This window comes from Rutilus rutilus (assembly GCF_951802725.1).
Source record: "Rutilus rutilus genome assembly, chromosome: 7".
In the NCBI taxonomy this organism is placed as follows: Eukaryota; Metazoa; Chordata; class Actinopteri; order Cypriniformes; family Leuciscidae; genus Rutilus; species Rutilus rutilus.
In genome coordinates, this window is record NC_140221.1 from 10,764,828 (window position 1) to 10,781,668 (window position 16,841).

General features: G+C 36.5%; 1 protein-coding gene across 1 annotated transcript in view; it reads left to right on the plus strand.

Annotated features, from left to right (window-relative positions):
- The first annotated feature begins 1,752 nt into the window (after nt 1–1,752).
- The window catches only part of camk4 (calcium/calmodulin-dependent protein kinase IV), a 55,698-nt gene continuing 40,609 nt past the window's right edge, over nt 1,753–16,841 (plus strand). The window contains exons 1-2 of the mRNA XM_084412850.1: nt 1,753–1,849; nt 1,951–2,097. Of these exons, the coding sequence (XP_084268976.1) occupies nt 1,988–2,097 (110 nt within the window). The 5' untranslated portion in view covers nt 1,753–1,849; nt 1,951–1,987. The remainder of the gene's footprint in view (nt 1,850–1,950; nt 2,098–16,841) is intronic.

Consider the following 16,841-nt stretch of genomic DNA (forward strand, 5'->3'; position numbering starts at 1 on the left):
CTCCGTGTGGGTGATTTCTTCCTCATAACACATTCAAATCATCACTGAAAGTGGCATATTTGAAAAATGTACGAAAAAGTTGCTCAATAATGCACATTAAGTCAAAATCTGTAAGGGGATTGCTGTCATCCAAACGAAAGAAGACTGAAGTAAATGTACATGCTTCAGAGGTCTGGGGTCATAAATGCTTTCATAAAACATGTTTTTTTCTGAATAACTTCCAAAAAAGTACTTCAGATCAGATGGTAATGCCATGGCACTTTGATATAGTCTACCAAGAAAAGGGCAAAAGTATTGGGGTGGTTCAAGATTGCCATATTCATGCCATTTGTGAAAACTGGAAGTAACATAATAAAACAATAATGTAAATCATTCTGCCAGACACTATTTTAAAAACAAACAAAATTAACTTCAATGAAGTAATGATATGATATAGTAATGATATTTTGTTTAATTACTGCCCATGAAAAAAAGTTTAGTGCATCAAATCTTATTGGACTTCATTTGACTTAATGCTAAATATAATTTCTTAATTGGGGCAGTGTGTTCATTTTATTTAGTATTGTCAGTAATTTTTGAGGCTTCTATGTCTTGTATTTTTTTTTTTTTTATGTAATAAATATAATATTTCATAACAATCTATAAAAATGTGATGAATAATGAAAGCACTTTATCGATATATACATTCCATACTAATCCATATAGGGAAGACGCCTGACAGGACAAGACGACAAAATGTTGCTGTCACTTTGTAGTACTAACTAATACTAGCACTTGGTTCTAACTAATGTTAGTTTATAGCTATTTGATACTTTTTTTATTTTATTATATTAAACAATAAAAAAAGATTAATTGACTTAAATCAACAGCATTGAACCCGACCAATGTAGTAAACACTAACTAACCCCCGGTTTCACAGACAAGGCTTAAGCCTAGTCCCAGACTAAAATGCATGTTTGAGCTGTTTTAACTCAAAGCAACTTGTGCTTACATATCTTAAAATATTTTTTTCTAAGGCTCGTTTATAAAAGCTACTTAAATGCCCTAATTGAACTAAAGCCTAATCCTGGCTTAATCTAAACCCTGTCTGTGAAACCGGAACTAAAAGTTATAAAAAAAATGATACTATAACATGACCAATTTGGGAGAATGGGACACACACTTGAACCTTTTTCATGGAAAGTGCTAACTTACATTAGAATTTGGAATACAATATGTTTTTATTGTTATAGTACTAAATAAGCATTTGCCCTTTATCAATAGAGCCAGTGTTGCTATGGTTACCTCAGCGATCTGTTCGCGAGCGGATATTTAGCGCCCTCTTTTCATGTTTTTAGTTTCTGAAAACGTTGCTTCAAAAACGCAGTTGAAAATAAATGGTTTTTTTTTATTTATTTTTTTATCTGTAAATAAAATAAGAGGTCAGATTTGGGTTTTTCCTTTCATGGCAGACTTAATTAGATTCACCCAACTAGCTGCATGTAGCCTATTGAAATCTGCCAATTATTCATTATATAGACAGAAAGGTGTCGTTTGTTAATAATAATAATAAAAAACTTGGATGAAATCGATATGTTTAAATATAACCATAATGCCATAATGATATCTAACTTCAAAAAATATACCGGAGTAGTGTTATGTAATATGTGACGTCCATTGAATCCAGGTAAATATCTCGCTCACACACACACACACACACACACACACACCCTCAGCGCCCTACATAGGCGACAGTAAGACCCAGTGGAAGCCGCGCGCGCCCCGTTCAGAGAGAGCGACATGACAACCGCGATCAACTGACGATACACATTCACGGCCACTCAGTGCACCTCACCAACACACATTACAGGTAATGGCAAACTCTTTCGAAAATAATGTATATAATTTGGCTCTCTAGATTGTGTGCCCGCTTTTACCACGCCATTTCTTGACGTTGTTGTTTCTGTACAGGTCGGCGCTGCGCTGATAGTGAACTAAAGCGCTGGAGATGCTGAAAGTGACAATGCCCGCCTCTAGAGCCGCTCCTGAATACTGGATCGATGGATCCAAGAAAGAGACGCTGGCGGACTTCTATGAGCTGGAGTCTGAATTGGGACGGTAAGTGGAAGTGCAGCAGTAGGCTAATGTGCAATTGAGTTTTGGGGGTGGATGTGGTGCATCTTTGAAAATAAGCAGCTTCTCAAACCCTTATCAAAGACAATATTCATTTCTTGGACCCCTAACAAAATATAGGCTGCCATAATATGCGTGTCGCGGCCGGCAGATGTTGGTTTATAGTTATTATGAACTTAAATTTCTAATAAATATAAGACTAGTTTTTTGTTGTTGTTGAATAGCCTATAGTAATTTTGGTAACAATGTTGAATAGTTGAGCTTGACAAACGCAGTCAACACTAAAAATGTGTGTAAAATTTCTTGTTGCAATCAATGATCTAATCTATCTAATAGGTCACTCAAAGAATGCGGTATTTGTGTAGCCTTTTTATTGTAGCGTTCATGGAAATATAATTTGACCTAAATTTAGCTATCATTTTGAAATATAGGCATTAATACATCTATAATGTTACTTTACAGATACACTTCCTTGAATTAAATGTGAATGGCCTATTTGCTGATCTTTCTTGCAGTAATTTTGGTCAATTATTAGTGTCGAGCTTGACGATTACAGTCCACTTCAAAAAAACTAGGGCTTTGTGTCTTTTGTTAACCAGGGTTTTAACCAAAATGTTGCTGTTTGCTGTCACTTGTAGTGGTCAGCTGTTTGGAAATGTCTTCTTTTTTCCCCCTTGTATTAAAAAAAAAAGAAGATATAAATAAATATAAATAATTTTGGTAACAGCATTGAGCCAGACCAATGTATTCAACACTAAAAGTTTTTTAAACAATCGACTTTACTGCTTTAAAAAATTTGGGACAATGGGACACAAATTTGTACCTTTTTCATGTGAAGTGCTACATTAAAAATTGTATTGCAAAATCCTGAATCTGAATCTAATTCTGCAGAAATAGCCTATCATGTGTTTTATTGTCAGACTTTAACTCTTCTCTTTATTTGTGTAGAGATCTGAATATTTAGGATATATGGATTTAACACAAATTCTCTTCTTTCTCAGGCAGGGCATTTATTGATCGTCATCATGAATTCATGTACACGAGGCAGACATTAGCAGTCCGTTGAAATGTTTCATTGAGACTCATGGGAAAAGTGACATCATTAGAAAAAACGAATCATTAGCCTAGTCTAAGACAGGAGTCATTAGTCTAGACTAAACCTGAGTGGTGTTTACATTGCCACCTATTCATTTGTCTCCAGGCAATAAATATAATAGGATAGGACATCCTCTAAGTACAAAGTGTTTCCAAGACACTGAGTCTGAAACATTTGGTATCATTAAATCAGCAGAACTTCATGTACTTTTGTATTTGGCAGGCAACATAGGACAAGATGCTTCCTTAACAACTATTGAAACCACTTACTTCCTTAACAACTATTCACCCAAAAATGAAAATTATGTCTTTAATTACAAACCCTCATGTCGTTCCAAACCCATAACCACTTACTTCCTTAACAACTGTTCACCCAAAAATTAAAATTCTGTCTTCAATTACTCACCCTCATGTCGTTCCAAACCCATAAGACTTTTGTTTATCTTCGAAACACAAATGAAGATATTTTTAATGAAATCTGAGCAATTTCTGTCCCCACTACTACCACTTCAGTGCTTCAAAAAGAACCAATGAGGTTCATTTTCGTGTGTTACGCAGCATGTTTGAGCTTCCCGTGAGAACCAATGAGGTTCATTATTGTGTTACGCAGCACGTTTAGGCTTCCGCAAGAGGTTTGTTCTCGCGTGTCAAACAGGTTCGGTTGAGCTTCTGTGTATGTTCGCTGATCAATGTTTACATTTTAAATGTGAATAAAAGCCTAGATTCAATCTGGTAATCATATAAAGCGACCAAGTCTCTTAAGACAATTTGGACTAAACCGCTAAATTCATGTGGATTAGTTTTACGATCTGTTTATGAACTTTTTGAAGTGTTGCGTAGCTGCCAACGGAGGGACATAAAGCTCTCAGATTTCATCAAAAAGATCTTCATTTGTGTTCCGAAGATGAACAAAAGTCTTACAGGTTTGGAACAACATGAAAGTGACCATGATTTTTGGACACCATGCTAATATTATTGTTTTTATTTCTAAGACACATCTAAAAAAAAAACAATAATATTTGCATATTGTCCAAAAATCATGGTAAAATCTTGCATTGCGAACAGGTTTAAATAGCAATATCATTATGAATAGGATACCATAGTATTTAGAATTTTTAGATTTTTTAAATATCAGAAATATAACATTATTTGTTTGTGCTGAGCCCAAATTGTCTTGGATAATCAGATTGTGGTGTTTCAGCCTCTCTGGACTGGGCACAGCAGTGCGTAGGAGGGGGAACATTCATCGATCTTTGACGGGTTGGCAAATGAATTGTTGCTGAATGCCCATAAATTGTATTTCTCTATGTAACAATGGCTGCTCCACACACCATACTACTAAATCAGCCAAGATGAGAGCTACAGTCTGTACTTTCTAGACACTTGGAGAGACCTGGGCCACAGTCCAAATGGAAATGGACACTTAGTTTCTTTAAAGGAGCATGAATACTGTGAGTGCCTTACTGGACAAATTGTATAGTAAAACAATATTCTTCCACTGAATGAAAATATGTATCCTACACATTTTTTTTAGCTTTTGCTTTGTTTTTCAGAACATAAAAATGACATTTGGTGAAAATTAATAAGGCCTAATTATAAAGCTTTTGTGAGGTTTTATGGCAGATGCTGAACATTCGCAATCAAGGTGTCTAATTTGAGGAACGGAAACCCAGCGCATGAACGTATTACAGCACAACACCCGCATATGGAGCTGGTACAGCCTGCGGAAGCAAGACAAATGGATTTTGCCATCCGCTCAGCTGAGAGTGATGCTTATCTCCAGGCACTTAAAGATAAATTCAGTTAATGCAATTAATCTTGGAAGAAAAGAATCACATGCATCTGTGCTGACGGGGGTAATATATCTGTTAATGTGATTACTCACCGGACAGCGCTGAGGCACAACATTACAAATGATCCCAGATTTGTACATTTTCTGGAAAATATGTGAGTGGTTCTTGCCTGTGCAAAAAATCACTGGCAAGATGCTAGCGGTTTCCCAGGGATTGCTAGTAACATGGTAGTTCCATGGTACTTTTTTAGACTTTTTGTATGTGTATTGCTATGGTATTTTGTGTGTTTTTGGCAATTTCTGTGCGGTTGTTCGGGTGTTCTGGATGGTTGTTAGAGCGTTGCTAGAATATTATAGTTGGTTACTTACTGGTCTAAAGGGCCCACTCCAAATCTTTGTGATATTCTGGTCCCTACATAGCGGTCCCTCCATCCATGCAATTGATAAAAATAAAATAAAAATAAAGATTTTTTTTTTTTCTGACTGCTAGGTGAAAACTGTATGTCTGATTTTAAACTATCATTCATTTTGCATAAATAGTTCTGCACTTGTATAAGCAATATAAGCAATAGTGATGTTTGCCTTAAAGATATAGAACAGCTAAAACAGAAAATTTGGAACATGACATTTTTTTTTAAAGAATGTTTAGTATTTTGGTCTATATTGAAAGTCAGTGGGGTCGAAAACAAAAACATTGAACCATTATTATTTTTGTATTATTTATATTCTATGACAGTTAGTATTTTGAAAGAGCTTTAAAAAAATATATACACATATACATACATAATTTTAATTGTAGTTTTTAAGTTATAGTAATTTATCTATGTTGATCGGTTGCTTCCGTCTGCCTTGCTGCTGAGTGGTTTGCATCTGTATGCTCCGTATAGCTTTCTTAGTGGAGCGATATAATCGTTCAGTTTATGATACAAGCGTGAAAATTGGCATGAGCAGTCTCCATGGGTCACTTGACAAGAAAATTGTCCGAGCCACTTGAAATTTCAAGTGGCTGTGGGCGGTTTCTTGTCAAATGACCCTTTGAGACAGCTCATGGCAATTTTCATGCTTGTATCACCAACTAAATGATTTCTTAAGCCTAATTGCTCCACTAAGGTGGTGGCCATCTTGAAAAATGGCCGCCATCTTGAAATTTCAAGTAGCTGTAGGTGGCTTATTGTCAAGTGACCCACAGAGACTGCTCATGCCAATTGTCATGCTTGTATCACCAAATAAACCACTATATCACTTAACTGCTCCACTAAGGTGTCGGCCATCTTGAAAAATGGCCGCCATCTTGAAATTTCAAGTGGCTCGGACAATTTTCTTGTCAAGTGACCCATGGAGACTGCTCATGCCAATTTTCACGCTTGTATCATAAACTAAACGATTCTGCCAAACATAAGCACTTAGCCGCTCCACTATCTGTTTTGAATCTTTATTTACTATCATTCCTTGTTGTTTATATTGCTAAATATAACTTACTCATCTCCACACATTAACCTGACATCACTAGCTTCAATCTAAATCGTTATCGATAGCACAACACACTAGTAATTCGCTAGCCTGTTAACTTCCGTCTTTATTTATTTATTTATTCACTTGCGCCTTTTACGAGTCCATCAAACAACTGTGGTGAGTAAGATCAGTCAACAAACATTACTTATTGTCACTTGCACTTCGTGTCACATGTAGCATAGCCTTCTCTGTCAGCACTAAAAGATTTACATGTGGTAAATGCAGGGAGATAGTCAGGCTGACGGAGAAGATTTCAGAACTAGAGACACGCATCCAAACTTTAATCGAGGATAGGAAGAGTGCAAGGGCTTTAGATATTGCTTTGGATGCAACTAGCTTAGTGAACTCTGTACATTGTTCGGTTCCAGCTGTAGAGCCAGTGCAGCAGGGCAACTGGGTGACTGTGAGACGCTATAGTCGCGGGACAAAACACCGCTCTTCCGTTACGATTACCATAACAAATAAATTCTCCCCACTCAGTGAAACACCCACTGTGAATCCTGTTGAATGTGCCCTAGTAATTGGTGATTCTATTACACGAAACGTAAAAATAGAGGCACCGGCCACCTAATGGCGCTTTTCCACTGCATGGTACGGTACGGCTCGGTTCGGTACGGCACGCTTTGGCGCTTTTCCACTGCATGGTATGGTACGGCTCAGTTCGGTACGGCTCACTTATGTCGCATTTCCACTGCATGGTACGGTACGGCTCGCTTCGGCTCGCTTTAAATGGTACCACCTCTGTTGAGGTTCCAAGCGTACCGTACCGATACTAAAATGTGACGTGAAAACACTGCAGATTACTGATTGGTCAGACAGAAACATCACTACCAGCGTCATTGTATTTACGACACGAGACACTAAACCCGCTAGATTTAAATAGCCAGTAGACAACAGCCAACGCTGTAGCACTTGTTTTAAAAGTACTTGTTTTACTTGTTTTAAAATAGTATAAACTTCAAAAAAAGAAATGGCTGAATCGTGGTCAGTGGACGAGGTGCGTACTTTCCTCTCGTTGGTTGCCGAGGAGCGGATGGGGTAACACGGAATGAAAAATTCGCATTTAATATGATGATGTCTTTGCAGTAAAGACGGCAACTATAACGATCAGTCCCACCCACTTTGAAGCGGTACTAACTGCAGTGGAAAAGCAACCGAGCTAAAGTGAACCGAACCGTGCCGTACCGAGTCGAGTCGTACCACGCAGTGGAAAAGCGAAGCGAGCCGAACCGTTCCGCGCCGAGTCGAACCGTACCGAGCCGAACCGAGCCGTACCATGCAGTGGAAAAGTGCCAATAGTCACATGTTTGCCGGGAGCCAGAGCGCCTGACATCAAAGCAAATTTAAAATTGCTAGCTAATGCTAATCGTAAATTCTCTAAGATTATTATTCACGTCGGCACTAATGATGTTCGACTTCGCCAGTCGGAGATCACTAAAATTAACGTTAAAGAGTGGCTAAAAAACGTTGAAGACTGGCTGTCTAAGTGGTGTCCGCAAAATAATATAGAATTCATAGACAATTGGAAAAGTTTTTTGGGCAGACCTGACCTGTTGAAAAGAGATGGTATTCATCCCTCCTGGGATGGTGCTGCCCTTCTCTCTAGTAATATGGCACATAGTTTTAGAGCTCAAACATGACAATCTGGGGCTCAGGGCAGGAAGCAGACAGACTGGCTAAACCGACCGTCTGCTAGCTGTCTCACGTCACTGAGGTCAGATAAATCCCATCACATAGAGACTCTTTCACCTAGCTATCATCATATAGAGACTGTGTCTGTTCCCTGAATTAGGAAATACAAAAAACTCCCAAACCCATTTAAAGGTAATGATGTTCAACAAATAAAAAAACAGATATAATACAGATGAACAAATGATAAAGCTCGGGTTGCTGAATATTCGATCCCTTACTTCAAAAGCACTTATTGCTAATGATATGATTACAGATTATAATCTAGATGTGCTGTGTTTGACAGAAACCTGGCTAAAACCAAACGATTGCATTACTTTAAATGAGTTATAAACATGTTATACATTTATATATAAACATTTACTGTTATAAACATGAATCTCGTTTAAAAAGAAAAGGGTTACTTCAGAATTACTAAGAAGTCTAGTTTCAAATATAATTCTTTTGAAGTGTTGGTGTTTAATGTAACACTATCTAGTGTAAATGATAAATCACGTTTGAGATTTGTGCTGGCTACTGTATACAGGCCACCAGGGCACCATACAGACTTTATCAAAGAATTAGCTGACTTTCTCTCAGAGTTAGTACTGGCTGCAGATAAAGTCCTAATTGTTAGTGGTTTTAATATACATGTAGATAACGAAAAAGATGCATTGGGATTGGCATTTAAAGACATTCTGAACTCTATTGGAGTTAGACAAAACGTGTCAGGACCTACTCATTGTCGTAATCATACTCTAGATCTAATATTATCACATGGAATCAATGTTGATGCCGTTGAAATTCTACAGCAGAGCGATGACATCTCAGATCATTATCTAGTCTCGTGTATACTTCTTTTAGCCAAGGCTGCAAAGCCAACTTCTTGTTACAAATATGTTAGACCTATCACTTCTGCCACTAAAGATTTCTTTATTAATAATCTTCCTGATCAGTTTCATCATATCAGCATCCCAGATAGCTTAGAAGAACTCGACATTGCGACAGAAACCTTTAACTTTCTCTTTTACAGCACTTTAGACACAGTTGCTCCATTGGGAAATAGTCCAACGACGTGGTACAATGAGCACACTCAGGCCCTTAAGAGAGCAGCCAGAAAAATGGAGCGCAACTGGAAGAAAACAAAACTAGAGGTATTTCGCATTTCATGGAAAGAGATCACGATTGTATTCAGAGAGGCCTTAAAAGCTGCTAGATCTGCTTATTTTTCAACCCTATTAGAAGAAAATAAACAAAACCCTAGGTATTTATTTGAAACAGTGGCTATACTAAATAAATAAAGCTTCAAGCCCAAATGTTTTAGCACAGCAGTAATGGCTTTATGAACTTCTTTACTTACAAGATTGATAATATCAGGGAGACAATTATAACTATGCAATTGTCTACTACAGTATTGCATCAGGCAGTGCATTGTAGTCTCCTTGAGGAAAAATTTGATTCATTCATTGCTATAGGAGAGGAAGAATTTACAAAACTTGTTAAATCGGCTATAATTAGACCCTATACCGACTAAGCTATTGAAAGAGATGCTTCTAGAGGTCATAGATCCTCTTCTTAATATCATTAATTCATCTTTGTCATTAGGATACGTATCAAAAACTTTTAAGCTGGCTATGATTAAACCGCTTGTTAAAAAAACGCAACTTGATCCTACAGAATTAGTCAATTACAGGCCGATCTTGAATCTACCTTTTCTGTCAAAGATACTAGAAAAGGCAGTATATTTACAACTATGTTCCTTTCTAGAAAGAAATTATATCTGCAAGGATTTTCAGTCAGGATTTAGACCGTACCATAGTACTGAGACAGCTCATTCCAACTCATCACAAATGATTTGCTCTTACCATCCGATCGTGGTTGTATCTAGTGCTGCAGCAGCACTAGATACAACCACGATCGGATGGTAAGAGCAAATCATTTGTGATGAGTTGGAATGAGCTGCATTTGATACTATCGACCACAACATTCTTTTAAATAGACTCAGAAATTATGTTGGCATTAGTGGAATTGCATTAGCATGGTTTAAATCATACTCATCTGACCGTTATCAGTTTGTAGCTATAAATTAAGAAATGTCTTCTCGATCAAAAGTTCAGTATGGCGTACCACAAGGCTCAGTACTTGGACCGTTGCTGTTCACTCTGTACATGCTACCTTTAGGAGATATCATTAGGAAGCATGGCATTAGTTTTCACTGTCATGCTGATGATACTCAGCTCTATATTTCTTCACGCCCTGACGAAATACCCCTTACCAATTCACAAAATTAACGGAATGCATAGCTGATATAAAAAAACTTTATGATAGTATAATAGTAATAGAATAGTAATTTCCTACTACTAAAAACAGAGATTCTAATTATTGGACAAAAAACGTCCTCACGTAATATCCTAGAATACTGTCTAACACTTGACGGCTGCTCTGTTATGTATTTGTCATCGGTTAGGAACCTGGGTGTGCTCTTTGATACTAATCTTTTATTTGAAAGTCACGTGTCTAGTATCTGTAAAACTGCATTTTTCCATCTTAAAAATATATCTTAATTACGTCGGCTCTCAATGACAAATACGGAACAATTAGTTAATGCGTTCATGACATCAATGCTAGATTATTGTAATGCTCTAATGGGTGGTTGCCCTGCACGCTTAATAAACAAACTACAGCTGGTCCAAAACGCAGCAGCTAGAGTTCTTACCAGAACCAGGAAGTATGACCATATTAGCCCGGTTCTGTCACCACTGCATTGGCTCCCTATTAAACATAGTATACATTTTAAAATATTGCTGATTACTTACAAAGCACTAAACGGTTTAGCTCTCCCAGTACTTGAGCGAGCTCTTAACGCATTATAGTCCTTCACGTCTATTGCGATCTCAAAATTCCGGCCAGCTGATAATACCTAGCATATCAAAATCGACTGCTGGCGGTAGATCCTTTTCCTATTTAGCACCAAAACTTTGGAACAGTCTTCCTAACATTGTCCGGGAAGCAGACACACTCTGTCAGTTCAAATCTAGACTAAAAACACACATCTTTGGCCTATGTGTATTATACACATAACACATTATAGACTTCTATAATTTAATGTTAGGCTGCATAGTTTAGGTCAGCCGGAACCGGGAACACTTCCCATAAATCCTGATGTACTTGTTACATCATAAGAAGGATGGCGTCTACGCTAATATTAGTCTCTCTGTTTATCCCGTGGTTTAGCCCAGTCCGCCAGATCCAGGCTGTATCCAAATCTGATGAAGGACCTGCGCCTGGACACTGCGCAGAGGTTTGCGCAGAGATAACTGATAATCATTTGCACCTTGGAACTTATTTCCGGGAGTGCGTTCTCAAGCCACCAGGCACCGTTTTGTGCGGATGGGTGGATGGGCGGCTGGAGCGCGTTGAGGGTTTTCTGTTAGAATGGTGTCATGTTAGCGGCCCCTAAGTTAATAACTAATGATCTTCGCAACAGAAGTGAATCAATCAATAAAATTTTTAGCTGGACAATAACTGTATCCTAGTGCTGCTGTAAAGCCAAAACAATCTCTGTTACTGTAATTTCCTATTATCACTGTAAAGCTGCTTTGAAACAATTCATATTGTAAAAAGCGCTATATAAATGAAGGTGACTTGACTTGACTATGTACTTTATCATTTGTATTAGTTTTTTTATTTATATTTCTATATAGCGCCTTGTATTATTTATTTTTTCACTTTTTGTTTTAGAAATTTAAGTTTCTTCAACTTATTTCAATTAGCTGAAATAGATGAAATTAGCAGCATTTCTGATTTTCACGTTTCTTTTTTTTTTTCAATTACCAAAAACTCCTTTTAATAGTTTAAGTTTTAGTTTAACAACACTGCATTGCAACGGTGAATGTGATTAAGTACAACATATTCTTGGAGGGAATATCCATATTTGAGGAACAAGTTTACAGTTAATGTCAAGTTTAGGCTTACAACCAGGGTAGGTTCTTCTACATCATTTCCCTCTGATTTTAGGGATAAGTTATGAGTACGGTTAGGTTTAGGAGTAGGAATAGGATTAGGGCTAAGTTTTCGGACAGGGATGCATTGCATTGCAACCCATTGACTTGCATTCATTTTTTAGACAAAAAACACTGAGATAAATATCTTATTTTGTGTGCGACAGAATAAAGAAACGACATACGTCTGGAATGACATGAGGGTGAACTATTCCTAGTAATATTTGTGCTTTGGACTAAGATCTAAGCTGGATCTCAAGAAAAGAATGCCATGAATAGAGGTTTAAAGTAGTTCATACATTAGCATTATCAGCTCACAATTGGCCATGGGCATAGATGCTGGACTTTTGTAAATGGGGCCAGATGCAAACCGCCCAGATCCTAAAGAAGGCAGAGCGAGCTGAATAATGAAGCCTACCACACTCCCTAGAGAGCTACTCTTCCTCCCTCTCACACTCACACTCACTCTCTCTCTCAGTCTCTGCTGTGATTATATAATGCTTGGAAAGTAGAAAACAGAAACAGGAGCAGCTTGTGTAACATACACTTCCACACTGACTCAGCTGTGCATTAAGTGCACAGGAAAGCAACTGTTAAGAATTCATGTGATGGATGTGGTTACAGTAAGAGAGCCACATTCATCCAAAACATTATTTACAGTTATACACTACGAGTACTACCGTTAGATCAAGATTAAATTAGTAAACAATAGCCTATATTTTATGATTGCAAACCTTTTGCTTGGGACTTGTTTGAAATTCACCTGTAGGCCATGATGCAACTCAATTTAGTGGATAAAATTGAAAATTGAGTCCTACTTAAGCAATAAGGTTTCGGTGGTTTTGCTATTGTAATATAGTCCTGGTTATGTGGTGTATTTTAGACTGACTGGAATGATGTATTGAACATGGGCACTATCCATTTTATAAATAAAAAAATTATCACATGCCTTTTTTAATTGTTAATTTTTTTTTTTATAATGTATTTTTTTAATGTTTATATCAATACTGTATGTTTTAACTTTTTAATTATGTTCCTTGAGGTTCACTTATAATGTTAGTGAGAAACTGTGCCTCTTTAGACTTAACGCCCAATGATTGGCTAATGTCATAACATAAAGCAGGTGTAAAAAGTAATAAAAAAATACAATTTAAAAATTTAAAATGAAAAATAAATATCTAGCCAAAACCATAATTGAGCGAAAGTAAAAAAAAAAAAGTTACTTTAAATTGTACTAATTAAAAATAGAAGTAACCTAGAAAAAATAAAAATGAGTGAGGAGTTTCTTTTTTAAGCATTTCAAATTATTTTCTCCATGCGGTGTGAATGAATTGCATAATATATTCTGTCAGACAGACACTGATAGATTTGGTTTAGGGGTAAAAACAAAGTGTATAACGCAATAGTGCATATAGGTCAAAAACATCCATCTTGTGTATGTTTACATAGAACAACAAAGAACGAGGTAACAACCTGTACATTTACATTTGAAAGTCTGACAAACTAAATTGCTCAAAATGGATTGATGTGGACTGTAGGCTTTATAAGTGATATAGAATTAAAACACAATATGGACTTCTAGTCCACTTTTAGTGATGTGAGTTCATTCCTTCTGTCTGCGACAATAATGAAATGTCTTTTAAATTGTTTCATTTTGTGGCATTTTGCATCCATATTTTTATATAATGTTTGAGAACCTGATTACAAAAACAAAAGTCTCACCATTAAAAGCCATGTCTCAGTCAAACAATTATAATGTTCTCATTATAATTTTATGTAGCCTATATCCTTTTCAAAGTGATTCCAATCATATTTCAAGCAATTCAAAACCATCATGACGAACAGTGTGCATCTGAAGTGTCTCAGCTGAAGGAAATAATCTATTATTTATCGGCTTTAATATATCGGCCAAATTTTCTTATCGGACCGCTAACGATAACGTTAAAAATGAACATATATCCGCCGATACCGATATGGTGATTTTTTTTATATCAATTCTCATAACTTGCTGATTTTACTGTAATTCACAATGTAGATGACAATTACATTGACTAAATGATTTTTATGTAAAAAAATTAAGTAAAACCTAGTAAAAAGTCCAAATATTCTGATTAAATTGCACTTGAGTATAGTACAGTTCCCCCAAAATAATACTTAATTATAGTAATCAAGTAGTTACTCAAGTATTGTACACTCCTGAAAATAAATAAATAATTTTAAAATAAAAACAAAATAAAACACTAAAATTATTAAATATTTTCTTTGTTGATGTGCATATCATGTGACCATTGACCAACATCAGACAACCATAAACATGCAATTTTTTTTGGTCAAATTATTGAAATATTAACTTAAAATCTCAGAGGTACTCAGAGGTCAAAGGGGTTTGGCTGATAAAAATAAGGTTGGGAATCCTTGACAAAAAGGTTTGAGAGGTAACTACACATTATTAGTTCATAATATGTACATTATTAGTACTATTATCTAGACACATAGACACATGGTGCTGTAGTGTGCTAGTCTGTGGATCAAGCACCCCTGATAGAAATCAGGCTGTATCATCACCCATACGTGTTTCATAATGATGCCATAACTGGTGGATGCAGTTGTTTTGCCCTGTGTACCTCCCAGTCACAATGTGATATTATTAACGTAATGAATATTGGTTGAGTTTGAGCCGTTAATAGTGATGGAGGTTTATGACGGGAAGGAGTCCCATCTGCCGGTCTGTTATAGCTTTCAAAAGGAGTGTACTAGAGTTTATTCTTTCAGCAGGCCATTTCATCTCATTTTTCCCAGAACAGGATGTGAAAGTTAAGGCTTTGTGGATTCTGAACTAGTCTCAGCCCGACTCGCCCATGGACAGTTTATAGACCATACTGTACACAAAAATAGCAAGAACTTTCTTAAAACTGCAAGCTCATATCTGATTGGCTGGCTTTTTGCAATTTCCAGAAGTCAGAGTGCGCAAGTTTTTATACATCCACCTGAGAAACAGCGCGCATCACCACAGTTGTGATGAGCTGCTTTGACTTTAACATGAATAATTGGGCCTTTAGTAGCAAGTAAATGAGATATATTTGACTTCATCTGTATATTCCACTTTAATCTCAGACTTTATATAATATAAGACTGATTTATGTGCCCCTAAACTGGTTTATGGTTACATGGTGGTCATACGGCTCTTGGGTGGTTCTTGGCCAGAATATACTGGAGTATAGTACTAGTAAAAAAGTACTAATTACTAAAATAACACAATTTTAATTTACAATAGAAATTGCTTAAATAATTTACTGAACACAATGTTTTAAACACTTCATTGCATGTTAATTGCAATTCATAGTATATATTATAGTAGTAAGTATAGTATTAAATATTATAGTTTAAGTAAGTTTATATGAAAAGCAATGAGCTGGGCTGCGTTCTCCGATAACGTTGTCTCTTAGCGCGCTACGAAGACTTAAAAGGTACACCTTAACTGAAGGTATACCATTTCTAGGTGTGTTCCCCGAACCGTACCTTAGGAAGCTGCTTAAGATATACCTTCTTACGTGCGACGTTACCCGGCGCTGTCCGTGGCGATGGTGCTGAATTGGTTGAAATCGATGGCTCGAGAATCAATTATTCTCTCGTGCAGGGGCTGTTTCACTGCGTTAAGCTAGAAAGTGGTGTTCTTTATAAAATAATCACTTCAGAAATAGTTTAAATTGCATTTATTAGGACTCATGGGATATTTTAAAAAAATAATCCAATCTATACTAGCCTATACTTGCCTACATATTTTAAAATTATAGGCTATTATATATTGCTGCCATAATAACCATTTTAATTTTTTATGTGCTTTCTTCTCTTTCCCATTTTTGTTCGCTGAGGTGGAGCTGCGATGAAATATTGTTCTTGTAAATACTTTCCAGCATTTCAGTAAATAAAAGTGTACGTCACGTACGGTGCTCGGCAGTGATCAAAAAGGATTTAAACAGTGGATTTTGAATCTCTTTTTGTAAACTCGGAGATGTGGATTCAGACGGCAATTAAATTACCACATGACCTGTTTGTCAAAAAACAGTAGGTACTAATTTGGACAGGGATTTTTACACAGGTTGGGTGAGAAAAAACACTGATATTATGGATTCGGACGGCACTAAAATAACCGACTTACCCCTGTAAATGTTTAAAATACCATACGAGCCCATGAGAAACAATATTAGCGTCCGAATAGGACTTAACAGTAGGCTAGCCTATGCTTTCACTGGCCTTTAAAAGCGCTCTTTAATTAAAATAAATTTATAAAATTGTATTATATAATAATATAATTAAAATTCTAACAACAATCATTGTAATGACAATTTTATTCTTTGCATGAAAACAATTGAATTAGCCTAACTGAACACTGTCTGGGTGTATTAAAACTTCTGAATTATATTCATATAGACCTGCAACAGTGATAAGGTAAAGCTAAGAGTGGTCCAGACCAACCTTACGAACGTATGACTTACAGAAGGTATACTTAACTAAGAAGGTTTCGGAAACCACGTATTAACGAAAAGGTACTTCTTAAGGTACAACTTAAGAACGACGTAGCGTTAAGGTAGTTTCGGAGAACGCACCCCTGAACTTTAGAGTGATTTTTTCAGCCACTTAAATAGGGCTTAAAGTCGCCA